The sequence below is a fragment of the Camelus dromedarius genome, chromosome 15 (genome assembly GCF_036321535.1).
Source record: "Camelus dromedarius isolate mCamDro1 chromosome 15, mCamDro1.pat, whole genome shotgun sequence".
NCBI classification, from domain to species: Eukaryota; Metazoa; Chordata; class Mammalia; order Artiodactyla; family Camelidae; genus Camelus; species Camelus dromedarius.
The window spans coordinates 36,962,102-36,989,391 of NC_087450.1; the positions used below are offsets into that span (position 1 = coordinate 36,962,102).

At 33.2% G+C, this 27,290-nt stretch overlaps 1 protein-coding gene across 3 annotated transcripts in view; it reads left to right on the forward strand.

Moving 5' to 3' along the window:
• Positions 1-27,290, forward strand: part of HNRNPLL (heterogeneous nuclear ribonucleoprotein L like) — a 34,191-nt gene that overhangs the window by 3,693 nt on the left and 3,208 nt on the right. Inside the window, exons 2-13 of one of the 3 annotated variants that reach the window (XM_064494571.1) lie at positions 2,041-2,120; positions 5,422-5,540; positions 9,941-10,178; positions 11,600-11,684; positions 12,805-12,902; positions 12,989-13,061; positions 17,289-17,360; positions 21,587-21,804; positions 24,618-24,739; positions 25,280-25,481; positions 26,151-26,208; positions 26,292-26,390. In XM_064494571.1, the coding sequence (XP_064350641.1) occupies positions 9,948-10,178; positions 11,600-11,684; positions 12,805-12,902; positions 12,989-13,061; positions 17,289-17,360; positions 21,587-21,804; positions 24,618-24,739; positions 25,280-25,481; positions 26,151-26,208; positions 26,292-26,390 (1,258 nt within the window). In that variant the 5' untranslated portion in view covers positions 2,041-2,120; positions 5,422-5,540; positions 9,941-9,947. The remainder of the gene's footprint in view (positions 1-2,040; positions 2,121-5,421; positions 5,541-9,940; positions 10,179-11,599; positions 11,685-12,804; positions 12,903-12,988; positions 13,062-17,288; positions 17,361-21,586; positions 21,805-24,617; positions 24,740-25,279; positions 25,482-26,150; positions 26,209-26,291; positions 26,391-27,290) is intronic. The other 2 variants (XM_064494569.1, XM_064494570.1) reach the window with 2 other exon arrangements.

Sequence of the window (27,290 nt, forward strand, 5' to 3'; positions counted from 1 at the left end):
TGAAGTCACTTTGTTAGCTTAGCTCCCACAGGAAAAGTTGAGAGACTGACAGCATAGTAACTACGCTCTGGAGAATAAAAAAGTTCAAGGATGTGTACCTCAGAGGTAAGTGCCAGAGCTTTGAGGCTTCTGTAGCAGTAACGTCCTGTCTCATTTAGCTAAGCTGCTAAAGTAGAGTGAGGATTTTAGGCCTAGTTTTGGGAAGTAAATGAAAAGTAGTAGGTTTTACTATCTTTTGGTTTTAACAAGTGACCATTTCTTCATGTTAGTACAAAGAGTGAAAAGTGCTGTTAATAGAGCCATAAGCCCAACTAAAGCAGGTGCCTTGGCTCTGCTACCAATATGCTTTGTGACTTAACCTCTGTGGAACTCACCTTGCTACCAGTCACATGAGCTGGTTGGATTAGATGATCACTATGATCTCTTAGCTCATTAAAAAGTAATACTTGAGCCTTATCATATGCTAGGTTCTGTTCTTGGTGATGAGGATATAATAGTAAAAAAAAAAATCCATATCTAAAAATCTGTGATTCTACCTCATTTAGTGCTTTCTTTCTCTCTATGAAGTTGAGTACAACTTTCAAAGCTTGCAGTTGCAGGCGTAGCACCAACTCAGATGAATTTAAGCAAAACCAAAAGGGGCGGGAATAGGAAATGTATTGGCCCATATACTTACGAATGCCAAATTGTGGCATTAGTTTTAGGCATGGCAGGATCTAAGGATTTAAATGATGTCATCATAGGGACAAGATTCTGTCTCTTTATATGTTTCAGCTCTATTTCCTCTATGTAGTGATAAAGCTAGGATTACATTCTTATAGCTAGCAAATAAAACAGTCTCCCCGAGAGCCCGCATTCATTCCCTCTGATCAGCCATTTTTTTATGTCCCCTTACCCCCAGCTAATCACTGGACTACCTCTGAAGTTAGGGAGGCATGACTATATGACTGAGAATATCAGTAGAATAATTTGGGGTTGAGGAATTTTTCTTTTTTTGTGTTTAACCAGAAGAATGGGAAAGGCATTCTGAATAGGCAAAACCAAAGGATTTCTACCACATGAGCAAAAAAATAAAGATTAGTTTTTAAAAAGTTATTTGAAGCATATGGCTGTTCTTTTTAATCTTTGCCATGGAATCAAATGTACCTTAAAACTTTGGATAGGAAAATTAAAGGCTTTCCCATATTTTGAATCTGCTCTATTATTTCCTTCAGAAAAGAAAAAGACCAAGTAAAGAGATGTGATTGTTTAATTTAGTAAGAAAAAACGTGTACTAACTAGTTAACTCTAAGCACAGTGTGAGTTAAAAAATATTTGCAACCGTACCTTAAACTAGTTTGTCCTTGGTTTATATGAAGTATCCAAAATAAAAGGAGGGGTAATCTTAAATATCTCGAAATACTGTACTTATTTCTTGGTACTATATTAATAAATTCTAGTGTATCCAGAAAATTATTACCAGAATAGAGAAGGCACTCAAAATCACATCATAAGAGGAATGACAGAAGATATTTGGGGAATATTTAGCCTGAAGGTTAAACTTAGGTATGATTTAAGAAATCGTCACAAGTAATAGGAAGGTTATGTAAAAGGGAAATGAAGATAAGGATGGGGGTGGCAACTAATATTTATTGAACCCTTATTCAACAACTACGTCTAGCACTGTGCTAGACACTGTATATTCTGTTTATTTGTTGTAGTTTTATGTGATAAGGATTTTCTTATTTTTTTAAAAGTGAAACTGAAGCTCAGAAAGATTAAGTAGTGTTAGATCACAGAGCTAGTAAACATCCAAAGATTTACATGCCTGGGTCTGACTTTAAAAGCCATTTTGTATGGGAAGTTACAGGGAGACAGATTTGGATGCATATTATGAAGAATTTTCTAAAAATAGGCTGTCTCATGAAGTAGTATGTTTTCCTGTCATTGGAGGTGTTTAAGGAGAGGCTGATAATCACTTGTAGTAGGTCTGTGTGTGTTTGGTTTTGGGGAATGAATTATTGAATTTGAGACTTGTCTGTTTTAATCCTATATTTGTAGGAGGGCAGAAACGGTTGTTCATTGACTGTTGAACATGTTATGCATGGAGATATTGGGAAAACAAAAAGCCTAAGGACATTGTGAGTTTACAGTTTCACTATATTGAGAGATGTTAATGGGCCCTTCTCATTCCTCTCAGATAGAAGCTTCATTTATACTCTGTTGATCCCTTTTCTTTGGTTGAGCCTGGTCTTCAAATCTGCAATAGTCAAAATTAGCACTCAAGATTGGTATTACTGGAGTTTGCCCTTGAGTTAGCATTTGAGGGTCTAGGAGTTTGTAACTGGTCTGTAGCTTGCAGTGAGGACCAAATAATGCTTCCATATAGTTGATCCAGTTTATCTGAAGAAGGGATTGAGTAATTAAAAAAGAAAAAAATTGTATACATATGTTGTAGGCATGCCTCCATTTGTTGGGTACTTATTTGGAGTATTGTTTCTAGTCTGATAAATAATAGATAGAAATAGACCAGGAGAGAGCCTAGATAACTAAACATTTGAAATGAAAAGAATTTGGGCTCCTATAAGAGAAAGGATTAAAAAACTCCTTAAGCTTTAGAAGACATGGCCAAAGTATTAATACGTGGATGGGGTGAATAATAACTGACTTATTCACCAATTTAGGATTCACGTGCATAGTATGATGCTTGAAGGAGGTAATTTTAGGGTAGTAAAAGAAGCTCCACAGATGATTTCAGATTTGTTATCACCATTGTATAGTATAGGTAGAGAGAAAATGTTGGTTTAAGAAAAGTGTTAGTATATTGGGGGGAGAAGAAGGATGGTGAAAATACAGTTTGGAAAGATACCTTTAATATGTCAGTTTTATATTTGGAAACAACCCTAGAGTTGTTTTGTTTTGTTTTTTTAAATAAACTACAGACAGGATGAGAAATTCTTAAGTTCAAAAAAAAGGGGACATAATTTAAAGATACAGAAATATCAAGGTAGATAAAATGGAAGGCAGAGTTATTGGGAATAAGGGAAATACAGGGAGGTATGGGATATGTTCTCAGCCTTGAGGTTGGGATAATCATATCTTCCCCTAAGTACCATACTGAATGCATTTAACATCTTTCAGCCTTTAAAGAATGACTTAAATCTTGATCTATTTATTTAGGAAATATAATTAAATAATAATTTATTGAAGTCAGATCTTTTGAGGGATTTTTAAACTGGTCCTACAATCCATTTCTTTGTAAGAGACCAGTGTGGAGAATACTCGTATTTTTTAGCACTGTGTGCAAGATAGTGGTTATCCACAACGGGAAGAGGGGTAGGGGGAGGAGTTGTGTTTGCCAGCTGATTTCTAAGGATCAACAGAGATGACTGTCTTATTTCTTGCGGTTTATTATTGTCTAATTATTTTTGGAGTAAAATTTGCTTATATTTTAAATGTATTCCCTAAATTAAATTTTTCGGTATTATTTAGAGTTTTTGTCCTGTATTATTGTTATCCAGCTATACTTAAGAGCTTAATGATGATAATGTACTTCTGGTTGTAGTTTCACTGAGGCAGCCTCATTTGTTTAGGTTGCTAATAGAGGGTTGGTGTCACATAGGGTTCAATCAGAATGATTCACTTCAAACTTAGTAGCATGTAATGAGTATTTGTTTAACCATGGAAAAGCCTCAGCATAAGCAATTCAAATGAAATTCCAAGGATTGAATTAGTATTTGCAAAGGACTGGATTTATTTGTTGGATTTGACAAGAGTGTAAGAGTAGTCTCATGGTTATTTTATATATTTAAATTAGTTATTTTCTTTAAACTCTTAACATTTTTATTGGCAGGGCACAAGACTATTACAGGATTTCCTAACAGTTTTTATAATAAAGAAAAATTAGTGAGTCTTAAAAATAGTCATAAAGGGATTTAATGTTCTTAAAACAATTCTTAAATTTTAATGGTAAAACATTTGTGCTTTTAGGTTAGGAGGAAAAACCTTTTCCTCTTTGTGGGAGAAAAAACCTTTCATTTAACAGGTTTTTTGGGCGGTGTATATATGAGTTGTACATGGAAGTCATTTCTTTCCTTTTTAAAAAATATTTTTAAATTGGAATATATTAGTATATAATACTATGTTAGTTTCAGGTGTACTGCATAGTGATTTGACATTTGGATACATTGTGAAATGATCCCCATGACAAGTCTAGTAACCATCTGTCCCATATGAATGTATTATAATATTACTGACCACATCCTTTATGCTATATATTACATTCTGTGGCTTATTTGTTTTATAACTGGAGGTTTGTACTTCTTAATCCCCTTTACCTATTTCACACCACCCCCTCGACAACCACCCATTTGTTCTTGGTATCTATGAGTCTGTTTTTGTTTTGTTTTGCTTGTTTGTTTTGTTTGTTAGATTCCACATAATACCCTTTAGATCCATCCATGTTGTCATAAATGGCAAGATGTCATTTTTATGGCTGAATAATATTCCATTTTAGACATACATACCACATCTTTATCCATTCATCTACTGATGGACACCATGCTATGGAAGTCACTTCTGAAGTGATGCAGGGGAGATGACCAGTGGCTAGTTATAAATATAGTTCTTTGTCTAAGTAGAGCTTGAATAAGTAAATGAGAGCTATTTTCATTTTCAAGATAATTCTCATACATAGTCTCCTTTAAATTAAACTTTAAGACCATATGTTTCAAAACTTCTTGCTGGGCATACTCAGAGATACACAGTACTTCACAGAAGCCCAGGAAGTTTTGTATTTTGAGTATTCCTTGTTCATCAGCAAAGGTGGTACCTTGCATAAATTTAAGTTGGCAAGTGTACAAGTGAGTAACTTCAAGGTATAGTAGGACTAGATAACCAAATAAACAAGGACAAAAGGTGGTATTAATCTATACTGCAGGAAAGATAAAGTATATAATCTTAATAATAAACAAAAATTTTAAATTGTGACTTTGTTCATTTGGACTACTTGAGATTTTGATTTTATGGAGGTGAAACTATGAAATTATGAATATGAAGTATATTTCCAGTTGTAGCATGTTTTGAACCTGCTGAAGTTTTTTCTGAGATTTCCTTGAAGTTGAAATAAGTTATTTTTTAATTGATACATAGTTAATCTAGTATAGTTAGTCTAGTATTATATAAGTTGAAGTTCAAATAAGTTATTAAATAACTTATTTGTACTTCTTATTGTGAGACAGTGCTCCCTTCTAAGAAATCAAAATTTTCATGCCAAACACTTAATTGATAATTTTACTCTTAAGTCCTTTTGCTTACTTGTGAATTGTGAGTTGGTTTGAGATTTTTAAAAAAATGTTTGCTTTTTAATGCAGAGAGAGATTTACTGAAAGGTGCAATTTAGACTTTTAAAGTTTTTAACTAGAAATTATTTTATCTTGATAGGAGGCAGGTGGAAGTCATCATAAAGTTTCTGTTTCACCTGTTGTCCATGTTCGAGGACTCTGTGAATCTGTGGTGGAAGCAGACCTCGTGGAGGCTCTGGAAAAATTTGGGACAATATGGTAAGGCCAATAGGGACTTAATGCAAATTGTGAAAAGTTATTATAGAACACTACAAGCCTTGATGTTTAACCATAGTATATATTGTTTCCATATGACTGTATTTCTTTGAAACCTTTTGACTCTTTCTGGAATGATGCATGGATAAATTTTTGTGAATCTACACTCACCTCTCACTCCTCAACCAGGTTGTATATAAAATTGATTATTGCATCTTTCATCTTATTTTCAAATGAGTGCATGATTTCTTCTTAAGTTCTACTTTAAACAATTGAGTTAATTAATTACATCTTTTGTCTTCAGAGTTTCAATTAGTGGTACTTAAATACTGATTTTTTTGTTTTTATTTGTTTTGACTATTTATAAATTAATTGGCAATGAAAAATGGGTAGTTTAAGGGGAAGGCATTATTTCATTAGGTGCCTGTTGCTGTGAGTTCTTACGCAGATCAAGAGCAGTCAGTGTTTTAGCTTAGCTTGTCTTCCTTTTGTGTTTTGTATTCACTCAGGCTCCTCCTTTCTCTTCCCACAGCTGGTGTGTGCTTAAGAATATTGACTTATAAAAATAAATTAAAAAAAAATACTGACTTAAGTGAATAACATAATTTAAAAAGTGAATATGCTGCTAAAAATAGACACTCAAAAATTCTTTCTAAATTATTTTTGGAGTATGCCTGGCTGTTGTTCTCTTCTTAGTATGGATAATCTAGAGGGTTTGTTTTTTTTTTTTTCCCCTATTGATAGATACGGGATTTTTGTTATAGATAGCAGAGATACAGACTAAGTCATAATATATAAATAGGAGAGAAATTTCAGTATGTTTACTGAGATAACTTGATTGCTTCAATTTTATAGAAATATATGGAGTTTTGAGTATTGAAAGGATGGTGCATAAATAGTTGGTGAGGGAGTGATCAGAGATGTTCAACAGAGAGGAATCATTGCTCAAAGGGTACTAGTAGTGTTAGGGGACACCTTCCCTCATGGCATCTTTTTTATTAATTTCTTTGGTGACCTTATTAAAAAGTAGATGACTTAGCAAACCAGTTCCCTCAACTTATGTACCTCAGAAACCACTGTTAACATACTAATCATCCTTGGAAGTACAAATTAGAAATCCACACGGGCATAAAAAAGCCCGTTTCTAGAAGTATCACCAAGATGACTATCACTTCTTAGTCATTTGGAACTGATACTGGAAGTTTGTCTGGAGAGTTACACAGTTTTGAAGCAGACTTCTTAGACCATATTTAGACTTGCATGTTGGCATTAGACTAGCTCCAGTCACTATAAAGTGTTGCATTCATTGTCCCATGGAGAATAAAGAGATGGTTATCTCTGGATTATTTTTCTTCTGTTTTTATATATTTAGGGCTTTCTAAGTTACTTTCTTATAGCCAAGAAATACTAAAGCAATGTCAAAAACAAGATGATGAACAAATACAGTTTATGGAAATAATAACTATCGATATTTTGTTTGTTTCTTTCTTTTTTTGTGTATGCGTGGGAGGAGATGATTAGATTTATTTGTTTATTTTTTAAGGAGGTACTGGGCATTGAACCTGGGACTTTCTGCATGCTGAGCATACACTCTACCACTTGAGCTATGTCCTCCCAACTAACTACTGATATTTTGATGTTAATTATGACCATGATCTGAATGCTGGAGATTAAAGAAATAGAACTATTTGTTTAAATTAGTAATTTGAATTACTTTTGAGTGGCCTATCCAGTTTTAGACTCTATACTGTTTGATATTTAGTCCATAGTAATGTGTTCCATATATGAATGTTACTCAGTTAATTTGCATAGTACATCCTTTTGCCCTCAAGATTGGTAGTTATGTGGATAGAAAAGTCTTAAAGTAATTGGAACAAATTAGTGTATAATTAAGAGCTTAATTGGCATAAATACGTTTAATAGGAGTTTGAATTGTGTGAAATGATCTTAAGAGGTGGCTGTTACTAAAGCTGAAGGAACCTTGGGCAGCCTTATATGAGGAGTAGGTGTTTTGCTTCAAAATGTTGCATTTGTAGAACCTTTCCCTATTTTTTTTTTTTTGTTCTTGTTGATTTGAGGGGGAGTATAAAGATTATATAGAAAACTGCTCATATTAAAAAGGTGTGTCACCAAGTTCAATATATAGTAAGTTTATACTTAAAAACTAGATGCATAGGAAAGAGTTTAAGAGAAACTATAACAGGATGTTGAGAATGGTTGTTATCAGGCTAATAAAATTGCTGTGTTTTGGTCTTTATTCTGTGTATTATAATCAAAAGAATATTTAAAGGTATGTGCAGAGTCTCTTTTCCTCCCTTTTCCCTTCTCATTAAAGGAGAGGATGCTAGGTAGTGATTAGCTATACCAGTTTAAATTTTAAAACAAAACTTTGGGGATTCTAATTTGTATAGTGAATCTCTTGCTTCCTCCTATTTTTATTTAAAAATTAGTAAACATGTTTCAAGCTATAAGTTGAAAGCACCTATCCTACCGTGTTCCTTAGTCTTTTTGTTTATTTTTTTTTCTCTTTGGTGTTTTGGTCTTTATCATATTAATGCTTTTTAAAGATTTTTTTAAAAATTATGTGCCACACAATTTAAGTACATTCTAAAATGTCTGTAACCTTCTAATTTTCCTTTCTCTGTCTTCATGTGGTGCCACTTTTCCTGAATAACGTATTTAACTTTTAAGTCTGTGCTTCTAGCTCCATATTATAATTATAGAAAGCAGTTTTTACTATGAACAGGTAAGTCTATTATAATAGGCCAATAAAGAATTTGTTTTTGAGCCTTTATAATTTTTCTGTTTCCAAAAAGCCAAAGGGCATTATTAACATACTTACTTGGGATATCATTTAGTTATTAAACCAACTTATATTTGTGAGAGGAGAATATTATTATTTAATTTCTTTTAGCATAGACCTGATTCCAGGGGTTTCTGTTTTTTTGCATGCAAGACTTTAGAACTTCAGCTAGGAGTCTGCATTTCTAAAAGGAATGTTTCTCTCTTGGAATTTATATGTTGCATTTATAGTTAGTAAACCTTTAATCCCAGGCTTTATTATTTCTGTATTTCTTCTTTAATTTTGAATAATGTGGGTTGAGAGAGCTAACAAGCCTCATAGACCAACAAATATTGATTGAATACCTGTCATGTGCCAGGCTCCGTTTCTAGATTCTGAGGATATAAAGATGAATGAGGCAAGGCAAGCAATTTGTATGCAGAAACTATAATCTTGACAGCAGTCCTCCGAGTTGTGTAAAGGAGGAAGCTGAAATTCATAAGAAATTACATCATTTGCCAGGTTACGAAGTAGTCTATTTCTTATTAAGAAACTACTTGCTAGTTTTTGAAGCATAGAGGTAGGTCCTGGATGCCTGACTGAGGGGCAGTGCTGTCACTGAGTACCTGGCCTGATGTTGTTTCTCTGGCCTTCTGCTATTATCAAAAGCATGTTAATTGTATTTAAAATCTTTTTGAGGTCCTTGTTCCTGTGAATAGGGAACATGTTGTTTCCTTGTCCTGATCTATGTGTTCTCATTTCTCTCTTCCCTCCATTTCTTTTTCATTTCATGTATTAAAATATATTCTCCTTCCCAAAGAGTGTACAATGAAAAGTAAATACTTTGGCAGGGGAGGGTATGGCTCAGTGGTAGAGTGCGTGCTTAGCATGGACTAGGTCTTAGGTTCAATCTCCAGTACCTCCATTAAAATAAATAAATAAATAAATAAATAAATAAATAAATAAATAAATAAATAAATAAATAAATAAAAACCTAATTACCTCCCCCCAAAAAGTAAATACTTCATCCTCTTACCCATAGGCATCCATGATTACCATATTCTGGTGAATATCTTTTTATGGATTCTTCAATATTTAAAAATATTTAAGAATTTTAGAGGAGATTATTATATGAAATTTGATCTGTTTGTAGTTCTTTTTATCTTTTGGTTCTCTATTTTTAGTGAGATAAATGAAAGTGTAGTCATTTCTTCCTATGACACTTATTTGGAAAATTCAGTAGAAAGAGTTTACCTTCTGTTGCGGTTTATCTATTGATTTCTGTATCTAGATATTTTCTAATACTGCTTGGAGTTGGCATACTGAGGAATAAACTAGATGGCGTTATTAGTAACCTATAACAGAATTGCACTTGAGAGTATGAGGGAGATATAAGCTTTCACTCATAGGAGGAGGAGCTTTCAAATATGCACCATCTACCTGGTATACCACGTCTTATTTGGATGATTTAGGAGCTGACTAACACTGGATGTAGGTAGTGAAGACTACTGATCTGTATGATTTGACACATTTTTATTAAAGTCTTCTTTTACTTGACTGAGAAAAATAATGTTAATTGAACTTGCTATATTAGGGTATTCTTTCCCCATCTGCCTTTCAGCTATGTGATGATGATGCCATTTAAACGGCAGGCTCTAGTGGAATTTGAGAACGTAGACAGTGCCAAAGAATGTGTGACGTTTGCTGCAGATGAACCTGTGTACATAGCTGGGCAGCAAGCTTTTTTCAACTATTCTACAAGCAAAAGGATCACTCGGCCAGGAAATACTGATGATCCATCAGGAGGCAACAAAGTTCTGCTGCTGTCAATTCAGAATCCTCTTTATCCAATTACGGTGGTGTGTATTTTTAGTAAGACAAAGTAAATTAAAAATGATTTTGAAATTTGCCTTGTGTGAATAACCTGTAGTTTTCTTCACAGCCATCTAGATATTTGAAAAGAGTGGGTTTTTAAAAAAGAATTGTTAAAATTAATCTTAATTTTGGCTATCAAGTTTAACGCACAAAGAAATGATGAGCACTGAAGCTATGAAAAGGTCAGAAGCACAGTTGTCATTATTAATAAGCACATTTAAAAATCTTATTGTTTAGGATCAGTGTTAACTCTCTTTCTAATAATAAAGTATTAGACTTGTTGGAAATGATCCAAGAAATATCTCAGTTATATGCAAGCACGTGTGTTAAGAGCATCTATTAGGTAATGACAGAATCTCGTAGTAGAGTAAGATGCAACTATTGTTATAAGCTGTGTAGAGATAGCTTGTTAGAAACCTATCCGATTTACTTTAAATTCTCTTCTTCACACTTTCAAAAAGTGATATTAATAGGGTTTTTAAAAGGATTTATGTCTTGAACCAGTTGAGTTTTCTACTTCATAATAATCACATGCTGTTTAATAATAAACTAGTGACAAAGACACTTGATTTTTGTAATGAAATCACAGTAAATGGAGCTTCACTTAGTACAGTTGCTAGTAAGGGTATGTGATATTGGGACATAAAACAAAGCATAAGACACTATTTAAATTTAGTTAGGCATTATATATCTCTTTACTTTTATAATATTTATAGACTTACTGATTAAATAGTAATATATTTGCAGTATTTGGTGTTTAAGGAAAAAGAATGTAAGTATTATGAGTACTCTGATTTGTTTACTGTATCTTTAGTACCTAATGATGTGGCTGGGTAATTGTAGGTGCTCAAGAAATCTGAAAGTTGAAGAATTGTTCCTAAGTGGGTATTTAGATTCGCAGATAATTGAGGCATCTTGTTTAGTGAAATTTAATACTGTATAAATGATCTTCCCTGAGCCTTTCCTCTATAGCCATTGTCCTTGAAAAATAAATACTGAGTTGTTCTACTACTACTTTTTAATAAACATTTATTACTTTAAGTGGTTATAAGATTAAACATTTCAAAAGCACATTTGGAAAAAACAAAGTAATTGATTACAGTTTTGGTTTATTAATTGTGTATTGTCAGAGATTCTTTTAGGCATCTGTTAAGAAAGTACAAATTGAGGATTAATTTAGGAGATAAAAATAAGTAATAATGCACTGGAACTTCTCTAATGTGGGTATATTGTGTAGGTGAGGAAATAACTTTAGACTTACTAAAGTAACAATTTTTAAAAATCTAATTAGTACTTAATAGAAATGATATCTTGACAGTTTTATTTTTAGTAAAATAAAACAGTATACCTGTATTATTTTTCTAAATATAAAATGTGATGAAGTCTTACTTTCTTTCCTTTATAGGATGTTTTATATACTGTATGCAACCCTGTTGGAAAAGTGCAACGTATTGTTATATTCAAGAGAAATGGGATACAAGCAATGGTTGAATATCCTTTATTTGGAATTTTTTATTGATGGGTGTGAATGCTGTGTAATATAGATTATTTTTTCCTGCTTAATCATTTCTAGACAAGTGTTGTTGATTCTCCCCCACTGCTTCCCACATCTATTTATCTTAGATTTAAAAAATGAAACTGCAGTGCCCATAGAGAATTTTACTATTTTTCATAAAATAACTTGCTACTATAAAACAATCCAGTGCTTGATTTTATAGTGTGCTTTGCTTTTTTAATGGGGAGGAAAAACACTATTTGATAATATGTATACTTGTACATTTTTGAAATTTATCCCGAATGGATCTTCTGAATCTCTCTTTAAAATTAGTTTGAAAGTATCAAAACAACGGAGTTGATAGAACCTTTCTTGACTTTCTTCCTTAAATTTTTTTAATGATGGTCATGGTTTATGTATGACTTACTTCTCTATGTTAAATTTGTTATATATTGAGTAAAAAGAGCAAGTTGCAAAATAGTACATATAGTGTAATTCCATTTTAAAAATAATTTGAAAAAGACCCCTAACCTGTATGTATTCATAGAAAAAGGTAGGGATAAATAGCAACCTCTTCATGGTGCTTAGTTCTGGCAAGGTGTTTTTGCTTTTTTTTTTTTTTTTTAAACCACTTTTGTGGATTTTTTTTTTTAAACAATTAGAGACTCAAGTAATTTTTTAAAACCAATAAAATTAAGATAATGATTATAAACCTCCCTTCTCAGAAATGTATGAAAATCAAATATTTGTTTTGTGTTATATTGATTCTTTGTAATGTTCTTCCTACTTTAAGAGTAAAATATTTCCTGTTTCAAGATAGCGAGCTGGCCTTTGCTAGGGAATGGGACCATGCTCCATCCTCCCCCACCCCCAATTTATAAAGTACTTCTGATGACCTAGAAGGATTAATGTATACAGTTTGGTTGTATTAAGGTTTCTTTGGTACCCTTGATCTTAAGAATGAATTCTCCTACTAAAATTCATCTATAAATTTTATTTGGCAAAGTACTTCCAGAAATGAGAGAATTATTTCTGATTTTTTTCAGTCCATTTCTTAGAGAGTGAATAGAGATAAATATTGAACACCTTAAACCAAATTTCCTTAATAGAGTTTAAGTTTGAATCAGTCCTTTGTGCCCAGAAAGCTAAAGCAGCACTCAATGGAGCAGATATATATGCTGGATGTTGCACACTAAAAATTGAATATGCACGGGTAAATATTTTTTTTGAACACTCGCCAAAGAAATTTTTATGCTTTGGATATACAATTTGAACTTACTTTCTTTTTAATCTTAACAGCCAACTCGTCTCAATGTTATTAGGAATGACAATGACAGTTGGGACTACACTAAACCATATTTGGGAAGACGAGGTAAGTATTCTATGCATTTTAGAATGTACTTACATCTGCTGACAAATTTTTACGTGTGGTTAGATTCCTTTTTTCTATGAGCTAGTTCATTCAAATGAAAACCTTGCTGGTGAAGCTTTTGTTGCAAAAGGCCTTGTAATGCTGGAAAAGAACCTTGAACATTAGTGCCCCCTACTGGTATGTAATGAGTTATTTATATTTAGTTCAACAAGGAGCCCACACATACAGGCACGCCCGCAGTTCAAGGACTTGCATTTCTCCAAGCAGCTCTCTCTCTTTGGAGGAGAGGAAACTGATTCAGAATATTCCTTAAAAACTGCAGACTTGCACACTGCTTCTCCAAGGAAAGGACTTTTCCCCCAAGCTGGACGAGGCATTAAGAAGGATAGAGGACTCCAGCAGGCTGACTCTACACTTCATCATGCACAACATCGGCATCAGCAAAAAGCCCTCTGAAAAACTCAGACTTGCAATTCACCTTGACTGCATACTGCATGCACCATCACCCCAAGTTTTTAAAGGAGGACACTTAACAGTACTTCAGACTTGCATGGGATGAATACCATGATAGACTGTGCCCATTTATTCAAGTTGTATGTATATATTGGTTTGATTTCCCTTAAGGTTTCAGTTGTAGAATTTAAAACTTTTCATTAATGGATACTAGATTTTATCTACAATGTTGTAAATCTTAATTCCCATTACTGTAACTGTTTGTAGCTTAGATTCAAATTGTTAATTGACAAATAACCAGGGCCACTTTATCTACAGGTCTTGGGAATTACAATGCTTAACCAATCCACACAGATATTAAAGATAAAAAGATTAGAAAGGTGCACACTTGCTGCACTTAAGTTTACTTTTTTTTGTTTTCTCAATTGTGGACGTTGAGTAGAGTAACATAATAATGAAAAAGGTGCATTATATGTAAAAGACGATTTTCTGTGTGGTTTGATTTTTGTAAAGTGGCTGTTTATAATTTGTCACTTTTTGTAACAATTTAAGGTTATCACTCATGTTAATTATGTAACTAGAAATTTTGATATTTCAGATGTAGGTGAAAGTAACATGTGTTCAAAGTAGAATATATTTAAACTTGATAGATCAGAAAATAAGAGCATTTCATTTGAGGTGCGTTTTCACCTATAACATAAATGCTAGATTTCGTGAGCATAGGTTTGACTGACAAAATTGTTCAACTGACTGTGTGGCAATTCTGGAATATACAAATCAAAATGTGGATCTTGTAAAAACAAGGGGGCTGCAGTATTGGCTATATCTCAACTACAATATCAGTGTTTGAACCATGTGTTGGAAGAACTCACGAAGATGAGTATGTCTGTAGAAGTCAATAAACTAGGAAAAAATTTTATGGCATTTAAAGTATCTTGTGGCAGTAGACTCCATAGTGCATGTACTCTTGCCAAAAGAAAAAAAATGAGACATTGCAGTGATCCTTTGCATGTTCAGATATTTAGGACTTTTGGTTGATTGGCCCCTTTAATTCTCAATTCTCAGGAAATCATCTTGCCTTATGCATGGGGTTGCAGAGAGGTTTGTTTGGTAAAGCAGGTTTGGTTGGACCCCACGTTTTTCACTACTCACAGAAATCTGCTTGGCATAGGGTTGGTATAGTTGAATACACTGTTGGAATACAAAGCCTTAGTACTAAACAACAGAACAAGTGGTTGATGAGAAATCTCTCACTTCTGTCAAATTACGGTTGGTTACTGAACATGCAGTTTTTTTTTTTAACTTATTTGAAATAGTGAGTTTTGGTTACATTTCTCTTTATGTCTCTTAAAACATTTATAGACATACTTCTTATTTTAATAGTGTTTATTTACATCAATTCTTTTAAAAAGTCTAAAGTTTACACAAAACCAGCTTAGATTAGATTTTCATATAAGGAATTACAATCAGAAAAGTTTAGAAATATATAAAGTAGATATTTAAATAGGGAAATATAATTAAAGGAGGTAAAACAGAATTTCAGTTGTTTTTGAGAGAAAAGAATTCTTGTTTTCTAATTTCTTACAGGTAAATATTTGTCTCACAGGACTATAGCAGTTTGTTTTTATTTTTGTAGTGATTTCAGCTTCAAGTTGATATTGAATTGTAATTTTTTCTACCAAAAAGAAAAAGAGTGCTTTTGTAGACCTCATGTTTAAAAGTTCTTTTCAGCTCAAATTACATTCTAGTGCAAAGATTTCTTAGCCTGGACTCCAGAGAATCCCTCCAGAAATGTTAAGCAAACCTTGTGTATATGTGCATCTTGCGGGGGAGAAAAGGTCCACACTTCCAGCAGATTTCAGATGAATGCATGAAAAGGTTACAAACCACTATTTATAGACTGATATATTCAGTGTTTGACTCTCTCACACTTCTTATGTCACCTTATATTAGGTAGTGAATGCTTCCAATAAAAAGAATTATTAATAATTGAGAATGTTTGGGTGAGAGATACCTTGGAGATCATCTACTCTAACTCCTTTGTTTTATGAATGAAGATTGCTTCTATGATATATAGCAAATTAGTGGTTAAGTTGAAATCTTATGATTCGCAATCCAGTGTTCTTTCCTTTATAGCACACAGTTAACTGTATCAATAAAACTAAGCCATGAAAATATTATGGTGGTTTTGGTTTAAGGTTCTTAGCTCAGATGAGGACTTAAATTTAGCATTTGGTGGCATGCTTAAGCAGAGGAATGTTAGCAGAATGGATTAACAGACTGGATTGATTGAAGAGGAGTGAGACTTAAATGATGATGCTGCAAGCCATGTAATGGAAAGAATGAACTGTTGAGTGTTTAGACTGAAGATCAAGAAATGACTTTGGGGAAACGGAGGGAGGATCATAACTTCTAAGCATTCAGAAGGATCTTTGGAGAAAGACTGAGTAATGAGAAAGACTGTGAGGCTCTAAATGGAGTAGAATATATGTAGAGGATCAATTTCTATACAATATAAAAATTAATTTTCTCATGATTTAGGACTAACTGAAAATGTAAGGGAAAGTAGTGAGTGTCTTATCGGTGTTGGGTAAGCAGAGGCTAGATGGTCCCAGTCGACAGTCCCAGGGAGAATGTAAGGATAATTTGTATACTCAGTAAAAGTTGAACTAGATGACCTCCTAGGTCCTTTTCAGTGCTGTGATAACTTGGAATAGGTAATTAAAATGATATTTCTGTAGACTGAAGTGAAAATTAAAGTATTTCTCATCTCCCATAAACCTCATTTGTTTAGGTGACTAAGGATATATATAGAAAGCCTTTCTCTTTGAATTTTCAAAGATTAGAATGACCAGACTCTTAAGATATATGAAAAAAGTCTTAGTGAACACTATAATTTGATCAACAAAGTTCTAAAAGTATTATACAATGATTTAAATTTACTAACATAGGAAGTGCTATTTTAGAAACTTACAAGTAATTTTTTTTTATTGATGTCTCAGATTTGGGAAGATTGGCATGCCTTTCCTTAAAAAGTAGCTAGCATAAAAATTATCCTTTAGGAGTATTGTAGTACTCTCACCCAATAATGTAGCCCCCTTGGTTAGCTTTAACTTTGCATATTTAAACTTCGGGGGGTGCTCCTAGTCTTGGCTGGTATTAAGGTCTATAGACAATGACCAATCATGATACAATATGGGCCAGTGATGTGCAGATTTCCAGCTCTCAAGTCACTAGGTGTTTGTAAATATGTGTATATACATACAAAATACTCTGTGTTTACTGATTGTGAAACCATGTAATACAGGTTGTTGTTGGCTTATGCTGAACTTCTTGAAAGAAGCCCACTTTGAAAATGTGTTGCTGTTGAAGCTAATAGTATACATCAGGTACTGTCTTTCAAAAGTACTGCACTTAAAGCTTGTTTTAAAGACATGTATTGGTAAAAACTTCTGTACAGTGTCAAACTCTAGCATTGTGTACATTCACTTTCTGAAAAGTATCCATTCTTTCCTTAAATTTGAAAGTGTGACTGTATTTGGCATTTGCCAAAAAGACATTTTCAAGTTAAGTGGAATTTGTTAGATAGAATTACTTTCTTAAACTTTTGTTGTTTGTATTTAAATTGGATATGAATGGATGTTTAACGTTAACCAGGAATCACATTTCTTTTATGAATTGTAATGGATGTTTTGAATGGGTGTTTCCCATGTGAGAACTCTGTTAAGTACTTGGGTCAAAATTGTTAAAACCATGTTTCTACTTTTGTGTCAGATAGAGGAAAGGGTCGCCAGAGACAAGCCATTTTGGGAGAACACCCTTCTTCGTTTAGACATGATGGCTATGGTAAGTTTGTCAAGGCAGAAGGAAGGTAGTATAGACAAACTTTTAGAATTTTTGCATTTCTGATGAAGAATGGCACAATTCTTGTCTTTGTTTTTCCTGCTCACCTGACTTGGTTTATGGGATCAGTCCTTCATAAATGTACTCCAAAGGAGTTGTCTAAATTCCTTTGTCTTCTTATGCTATTGTTATAGCTCATAATCTTTGAGGTTTGAGAGCTATTCACTGGGATTGAAAGCTTTTTTCCCATTATATTTTGTTTTGATTTGTTGATTAGAGATATTTGATTAGTAATTAGTCTGTTAGAGGACCAAAAAGAAGTATAGCTCAGTAAGTGTATTTTCTCCCATTCTAGCGATTATGAGCAAAGAGGAATTTTGAATAATAAAGGCAGAGAGATTAGTGTTTTTGTTGAAAAGGAAACATGTTTTTGGTTAGATCCTTAATTCTTTTAGTTCTACAGTTGGTATTTCAGCTTTGCTTAAATTTGTATTTAATTCTTAAAAAAAAAAAAAACCTCAGTTTTAATGTTTGCTCTGTTGATAAGATTATGAAACCTAGAATAATAATCTTTGCCAGAAAAGTTAGGTATCAGATTGTTGTCTTTGTAAGTAGATGTTGAAAATTGTTATTGTTTAAACTTTTAACTGGATATAGGTTCTATGTTTTTAAATATTTCTTAGTTTTTAGCAGTAGTTGTTGACCTCACCTATTCTGTGGTTTAAAATTAAAGTACAGTTAGAAGTAGTATTAAAAGTGGTAGAAAATAGAAATTGCTATTTGTAGTCTGGGGATTTATTATAAAAAAAAACCCAGTGTTGCCTGTTGTCCAAAATGTTTTCACATTATATACATATTTGGTGACCATTTTTAGCTGTGAGTTCTAGCTTATTCCCTAGTGTCTTTATTTGAACTCCAGGAATTTATTACATGTGTGTGTGTATGTCTGTGTGTTTGTATTCATTAAAGTTTCTGTGGTAGTCTATATTGCGGAAGAGATTGAAACAATCTCTATATTATATCAAAACAGTGTGGTATAGAATGATAATCTTACTACAGTCGTTTTAGTGTGTTCCTTGATCGTTTTCCTTAGTTGTTTCTTTTACAGAGTAAATATTAAATGTGGTTGTATGAGTAGTTTTGATCCTGCAGTAAAGAAACACTTACTAGGAAACTACTGTGCTTTGTTTAATGGAGGGCTACAAAAGAATGACTGATCACAAGTTTGCAGTGTGGTTGTGGAGCATATAAATGTGTCATGACAGCTTAAGGCTAAAAATTGGTTACATGTTCTGCCAAAGTGGGTTAGAGAAATCTGTGAAAGTGTAAGTGAAGGACGAAGAACTCTGCTGTAGTAGTGTTGACACAGACAGTTTTCTCAGTATGGCTTTTCAGGTTTGTCTTTGCTTATAAGATACATTTTACTGAAAAATTGCATAAAGAAGAATATGTTATATGCCCTAGAGGAGCTTTATATTTTTAAAAAGCCTATTGTGAAGTTCTTTGTCACTTTCATGCTCTAATTTATAAGTGTGTGTGTGTGTGTGTGTGTGTGTGTATAAATTTTTAAATGTAAGCTTACTTAAAGAGGTGCACAATTTTTTGTAATGACATTTATTAAATGGGGATCATTCAGGTTCTGGAGAGACCTGCCAGGAGGAATGGTTGTGGTAAGGTGTAGGTGCGTCCGTTCTGAGCTATGTCCATTGAAACATTTAACTCAAAAGAAAATTTGTTCTACTTTTCTAGGGAAGTAAGCAGAATAGGGTATAGAAGAGAGAGAGAGAGATGAATAAAGATTGGTAGAGGAAAGAAGTAAGATGAGGAAATTGGGGGAAAAGCAAAGACAGGAGTGGGTACTAATGATACAGAGCCTTTTTACAAATGCTGCAAATCACAGCTGTATCCTTTCAGTCAGCAGTTCAACAAAAACAGGTTTATTTGCATTTTGGTGTCATATAAGAGGTGACTTTTCCTTTATAATGGTATGTGAGAAGGAACAGAAAAGGTTTATTTAATAGATTGAATTTATTCATTAGTTTAATATAGCAGTATAAATCTTTGATTTCAGAATTCTTTAAATCTTTTAATTTGGGAAGCCCAGTCCTGTGAGAGGAACTGGTAGAAACCCTCATACTTGAAAAGTGGCAAAAAAGAATGTACAGATTTGTTTGCTTAGAGCCCAAGAAAAATTTATATATTAATTGCTGGCATTTTTGGATGTGGTTCCTGGGCCAAAGATTTTAAAGTATTAAAGATGGGGAATGCCTTCAAAATCTTCAAAATGCCATTTATGTAGTATTTTTCCATATAAGTAAGATTTTTTAAACTTGAAGCATTCATTTTTTAAGCACCAAAGCTTTTTGCATGAAAATATAGAAAAGTATAGTATATAAAGCTTTTAAAAGACTTTTTTTTTCCTTATCTTCTTAACATAGGTGACAATTTAGGTAGTGTAAGTAACATAATTTAATCCTGATGGCTCAATATCATAATTACAAACATCAGGTATTCTTTTGCACTGAATTTGTTACCTATGGCAGTGGATCTCAGAGTTTTGGGACCTTGGTCTGCTTAAGCAGAGTGGAAACTTCCACTGCCCATCTTCCATACATTTTTCTATTTTCTGTGAGAAAATTTAGTGATAATACTGAAGTGTCATACTGTATAAGCAAATGGTAGTGGTGGGGGTGAAGTATAACATGTATATGTATTTTTGCTATAGAGGTAAGAATAATTGATATTTGACCCCAGTATATGTGTAATAGTCTAAATTGGAGGACAGTGTACTTATATTTGCCAACCAGTAACTCACCATGAGCTACGTTGATTGTTTTGATAAGCTACCAATTACCAGCAGTAAGAGCAGTTGAAAACCGTGACCAATTTAAGGCAACACTGATGGTGTGTTCATAAAGTATTCCTCCATAAAACTTCAGGAATTTACACCATGTTGTATGTGCTCAGTGGTCGTGTTGCTGTGTTGTTACGAATGGCAGCTATATTTAGGATACTGAATACCAAATTGGAGTCCCCATAAACTATAATGTGCTATGATACCAAAATATAATAGTTCTTAGTAACTCAATAGATGACAAGTGTTCCTTAGTCTTAGATAAAAATGAAAGTCAGTAGTGTTACACATTTTGTACTTCTTGAGAAATGAGGAAAGGACTTGAGATTTTGGATTGGTTTCTTGCACATCAGGAGAATCTTGCAGTGCACCCCAGAGTATGCGTCTGTAATCACTGACTCAGGAGCAGCTAAGATGTGTAGGTTTATATATTTGAGTTACACCTCTCCATCTTAGTTGCTTCTTCTGGGTTTTTATGCCTCTCTTCTTGCTGCTGTAAGCGTGCCCCATGCATACTTTCAGTATCACAGTTTCTCTGGACTTCCTCATTCCTGTCTATTCCAATTCACTTTAGCTTTGTTTTTCTTGTTACTTCTAATCTGTTATGGATGGGAAAACTAAATAAATTAAAGTTGTTTAAAACTACTCCAGAGTTAGTAAGCTGATTCTTAATAAGAATTCTCAGTGTAAGAGATACAGATTTCTGTGACAACAGTTTTAGATACTTACGTGTTATTTTCTAGTGGGTTTTTGATGTTGTTTCAAAAAATGGAGGTTGCTCAGTAATGACACCTCTGAGTAGAGGTGGGGGGTATTAACTAAATCTAGGGTTGTAGTTTCCTTAATTATAATTAGGAGAATAAAATACTAGCCTGAAAGTACATTATAGTAAAATATATTCAAGGGGACAACTTTTCAGTGGAACTGAAGATGTTCTTTTTGTTATATCTGTATGAAGATAGTTTCCTAGATTTCATTGTAGATTTTATTGTATTATCCTCTAAAAGATGTTGGCAGAAGTTTTTCTTTTTTTTTTTTAGGTATAATTTATATACAGTGGCCCAAAGTTTTGCACTGATTTCCCCCCTCCATATATGGCCTGGTCTTGTATACTTTTTTGTTAAACTATTATTTTTTAAAAATATGAACTTAAAGCCTGTTGTATGCAGGTGTGTGCAGGTCAACATATATTGGATCTGGTGCAAAATAAATATAGATTTTTGTTAATTTCCACAGGTTATATTTGAATATTCATTTGAGTTTTCCTTGGACATACCATCCACCTAGCTAATATTAAGGGTTTGTTTTTATATGTGGTGAAGTGTATCTACTAAAGTTGTGTTGTGTTTTGTTGTCCCCTTTTTTTTTTTAATAGGATCCCATGGTCCATTATTACCTTTACCAAGTCGTTACAGAATGGGCTCTCGAGATACACCTGAGCTTGTTGCATATCCATTACCGCAGGCTTCTTCCTCTTACATGCATGGAGGAAATCCCTCTGGTTCAGTTGTAATGGTTAGTGGATTACATCAACTGAAAATGAATTGTTCAAGAGTCTTCAACCTATTCTGCTTATATGGAAATATTGAAAAGGTAAGTTTCATTTTATATTAGCTTCTTTTGTTAGGATATGTAGTAGGAATATCTGAAAAGGCTGCAAATATATGTGTCTTCTCCTTGTATTTAGGAACACGCAAGTTCTTTCAGTGATGATCCACATAAGCTAGAACTCCATTAGGTAGGAATTCTAGGAATTGTTTTTTGTTGGTAAGTGATCGGTATAGGTTGTTGGTACTAAAAATATTTTTAAAATTACTAATAAAAAGAAGTCCAAAACGGTAAGTAGTTTAATCAGTTAGCATACTAGAGGCATAAACCATATTTTAAAAAATCATTTCAGAGAGATTCTAGCATTTAACATGTTGAACTGTGGGGTTTTGAAAGAGCAGTTACTTTCATGGAGCTAGGTACACATAAATATGCCTCACAGCGTGGCCACAGCCATGAATTTTAGGAGAGTTCTGGATTTATGTACTTACCTTCTAAGTGCTGGAGTCCTAGTATCTTCTGAGGAACAACATGCTTTTAGCTCAGTCAGTATTTGTAACTGACCCACTTTGATAGAAGGTGTCCAAAACTTTTCTGTCTGGAGGCTTACACTCAAAAAGTGGTAAAACATTTCAGTTTTACATATTTTGAAGATCTTTAAAATTGTAACTTTATTTTCCCCGGGTAACTTTGTGGTTTTCCCTGATCTGTGATGTTTTGTTCATTGACATCTCACGAATACTTAGAATAGTCCCTGTCACAAAGTAGATTCTAAGCTATTTTTGAAAGAATCATGGAAAATTTAACTGGGGAAACAATTGGTAGGCTTATTACCAGTTTTTGATATATTCACTTATTTGAGTTTTGATATAGTTGTAATGTTATTTTTCCCTGTTTTTTAAAGTGATTTTAGTGTGTTTTTCACAACAATAAAAAAGTACAAGTGTATGAGTCACAAGAGTGTGGGAGAGGGGAGTATGGAGTTGGTACTCTTAGTTCTTAGTTAATTAATTCTAAATGGATCTGAGACATTAATTCTCCTTGATCTGAGAGAGCAACTTGAAAATCTCTGAAAAAAGAATTTACTACTTGACCACATTTTTTTTAAAGGAAAAAAATTCCATATTTGGTTTAGGGGATAACATATGGGATATTTCTGCTTATATAACTAACCAAGAAATAGGGCAGATTCAGCAACGTTGGGAAAAGTAATTCAGATTTTTTCACATAAATTTTTTAGACTTCTGGGTGTCTAGTTAAGGTCTAGAAACCACGTACTTGACAACTAAATGGGCTTTAATTTATATTTTAACCTTTATGTAGTGTTACTTATCTGTTTGTGCTTTTCACGTTCGTAGACAACTGGAATCAGGCATTTTAATCAACATCTTTAGATTGTTGTCTTTTGTGTTATGAACTAAATTATCTCATTATTTAGAAACCCAAATCACTTTTTCTAATAAAACTTAAGTTTTCTGTATATCATTTCAATAATTCTAGTCTCTCTCAATGCACATTTCAAAACATTTTAACATTTTAAATGACACAATATAATACATTAAACTCAAGCCATCATAATCCTTTAAATCTATATATAGTTAATTTTTTCTGATTTCTTTTGAAATTTACTAATATAAGAACTACATATTTGACATATATATTTAGTCATTATTATATTTATAGCATGTTATTGGATTAAATCAAGGGAGGGAAATTTTGCCCATAAGAAGACAATTGATTTCCAGTAAAGCTGAAAAGTCCTGTTACAACCGGGTTTGTTCAAGTACAGGTGTAGTATAAAAATGCTAGGATAGCTCATCCAAATTGATAGATATAAATGCTATGTTGCATTTGTTGTATAAATACATTCCCACTTTCCCTTTGATGTTAGCAGATAAGAAAGAAGTATGTTCAAAGTGTCATGAATGTTAGTGGTACTTAATAACTATTTAGGGACTTCCCAAGGGGTAGGCACTATGCTGTCGTACTTTCTCCCATCTAACCCTTACAGCATTATATACTAAAATTGGCATAGTATTTAAGAGGATAAGTATGGCCTCTGTCAAAGATGTCATGAAAACTTGTGAAGTATTGCCTGTTTTTGGAGGGGTGGGAGATGAGGTTTATTTACTTCCATTTTTAGTGGTGGTACTCAGGATTGAACCCAGGATCTCATGCATGCTAGACATGCACTCTACCACTGAGCTATACCCTCCCGCCTAGTACTGCCTATTTAATAAGCTGCCCCTGCCTTGTGCAAACTTTCCTACTGGCAATGCTATCTCAAGGCCATCTTGTATTATTTCTTATATGGTATCTTGCTTATTGCTTTTAGAGTGTTTATTGTTTAAACACTCTGAATAGTTGTTAATTATTATTTACTTTAAAATTTCAAACCTACCTACTAGAGTATAAGCTTCAAGAAGACCATGTCTATTATGCTTGCCATTAAATCCCCAGTACCTGGCACAGTGCATAATTATTAAAACATATTAGACACTTAATAAATATTGAATGAATAAATATTGATAAGTCCTGCCAAATGTTATCATGTCCATTTTATAGGGAAGACTGTGGCTCAGAGGACTGAAGTAAAATGCCCCAAATCACACAATTAATAAATGACAGTCAGCATAAGCCTGTGCTCTTCTTCGATGTGCTATATAATAGAATTATAGTCTTCCTTTAATTAATTAATTTTATTGAACTTTGATGAGTGTCTAATAGCACAGCAGAATAAAGTTAAGATTCAAGGCTATCTTCTTTATTTGACAGCAACCACTTATGTTATCTTTTAGAAATTCTGCTACTGTAAAGGGGGATTAAATGTTAACTTTTTTGGGATTTCATATTTACAGGTAAAATTTATGAAGACCATTCCTGGTACAGCACTGGTAGAGATGGGTGATGAGTATGCTGTAGAAAGAGCTGTCACACACCTTAACAATGTCAAATTATTTGGGAAAAGACTTAATGTTTGGTAATTATTTATCTTAAGTGGTAAAATTAAAAAATATTTAGCCTTTTTATTAGAGACATTAATTTCCATTTCAGAAAATTTTAATGTAACTGCGGGCAAATCTGAAATTAACAGCTATAGTGATGTCATTTTAGACCCTTATGGTCATATAATTTAGATTTTACTTATTAAATATACCTAGTTTTTAGTTTTATGATTATAAAACAATTTTTTTAAACATTTTTTTATTGAGTTATAGTCATTTCCAATGTTGTGTATAATAGCATATTTTTTAATATGAGCAAGTTTTTATATTCAAGTTTTCTAATTTGAAAATGTATTCAATAGATTTTTCTTCCTAAGTGATGTCTAATCTATATGAGTGATTGATTATAACTTTAAAGTATTTACATGTTAAAAATAGTATTTAAACTGTACTTAAATAGCTATATATTTGTTAAGATTGATGCAGGCATACATGTTAACATTTTCAGATTGTCTACTTGCTGCTTTTTATCTAACAAAGTTACGTTCTGTACTTCTTTCCTTTCTAATCTTCAGTGTATCTAAACAACATTCAGTTGTTCCAAGTCAAATATTTGAGCTGGAGGATGGTACAAGTAGCTACAAAGATTTTGCAATGAGCAAAAATAATCGCTTTACAAGTGCTGGCCAAGCGTCTAAGAATATAATTCAGCCACCCTCATGTGTGCTGCATTATTATAATGTTCCACTGTGTGTCACAGAAGAGACCTTCACAAAGGTAGGCACTGAAATAAAATTTGTGTAGAATGTTCCTATTTCCTATTTTAAAATATATCATATTTTAGCTTTTTAGAGTCTTGCTCTGTTCATCATCCACTTTTGACATTATTAGTATTCTGTTACTAATTTGGTACTTAATATAATTCATTCTTTGACCATTAACTTTTCTGGCCTCCATCCTTCATTGATCTCTTGTTGGTTTGTGGCTCAGTCTTTTTGAGAATTGGAATTAGAATGAGGTACCCTTACTCCTGCATTCAGAAGGTGCTTTTACCATGCCCTTAAGTCTCACCTATAAAAAAATTTTACATATCCCTGTATTTTCCCCTAACTGTAGAAAATGCCTCAGAAAAGAATTGATTTTTCTGGAATTCCATTCCCTACCTTAGGTACTTGATAAATCCTGGTTCAACTCTGAGTATATATTTTAGTTACAAATCTTGATTTTATTGTACAGCACTAAAATTATATACATAGATTATAGAGTGTCACTATTTTAATTGATTTTTTCATGCAGCTTATTAATCTAAGAACATATTTTACTTAATTCATTCATGCCAGACTCAAACCTTAAATGCTGCCATAAAGTTTACTTTCTGGGAGAAAAAAAAAGGTAGGAATATTATGTTGGCCACATTTTTAATGGAGTTTTACATTTCTTTGACAGTTGTGTAATGACCATGAAGTTCTTACATTCATCAAATATAAAGTGTTTGATGCAAAACGTAAGTGCACATTTCCTTTTTTTTAAGTTTTCTGGTTAGTTTGATGACAAGCAAATAACAGCTGGATTTGTGTTTGGTTTTAGCTTCTGCCAAAACGCTTTCTGGGCTGTTAGAGTGGGAATGCAAAACTGATGCAGTAGAAGCCCTTACAGCACTAAATCACTACCAGATAAGAGTTCCAAGTAAGTAGATTGTGTGGTAATTATTCCATGGGATTTACCATCAGAAACATTGATGATAATTTTAAAATAACATTTAGTAGTTTTTTTAATACAGAGAAGTACAAATTTCAAAAAGGCATATAAATCCCACAACCCACATAATTCTTGTATTAGTTACCTATTGCTGTGTAATAGACTATCACAACATTTATCAGCTTAAAACAACAAACATTTATTATCCTTCTGTTTCTGAGGGTCAATAATCTGTGTATATAGTTAGGCTGGTAGTTCTGGCTCAGGGTGTCTCATGAGGCTGCAGTCACCTATAATCTGCAGTCATTTCAAATCTTATGACTGGGGCTAGAAAATCCACTTCAGTGCCCACTCGTAATTCTTTGTAGGGACAGTCAAGCCACATTGGCTCATTTCCTTCAGAATGAGATGATGAAAGAGAGATGAAAACAAAAAAACAACAAAACAGAAGCCACAGAGTCTTTTATAACCTAATACTGGAAGTGACATACTATGACGTATATTGTAATCTTGTGGTCACACTGACCAACCATAGTGCAGTATGGGAGGGGACTGTACAGGGCTGTGAATACCAGGAGGTAGGGAAATTTGGGGCCATCTTGGAGGCTGACTTCCATAATTCCTGTTGTCCTTAAAGCAGTAAGTACATACAGTTAAAAAACTTGGACAGTACATAATGGTACAAAGTGGAAGTTAAAGTTTTCATTAACCTCTAACCTTTTTGTCTTTTATTCCTCCTCCCCAGTGTATGTATCTACATTTTTAAAACTTAACATAGAATGATTCTTCTGTACATACTGTTGTGTGCCTTGCTGTTTTCACTTAATATATCTTGGAGCTGTTTCTATATCAGCACATGCAAAGCTACCCCCACCCCGACCCCACCCC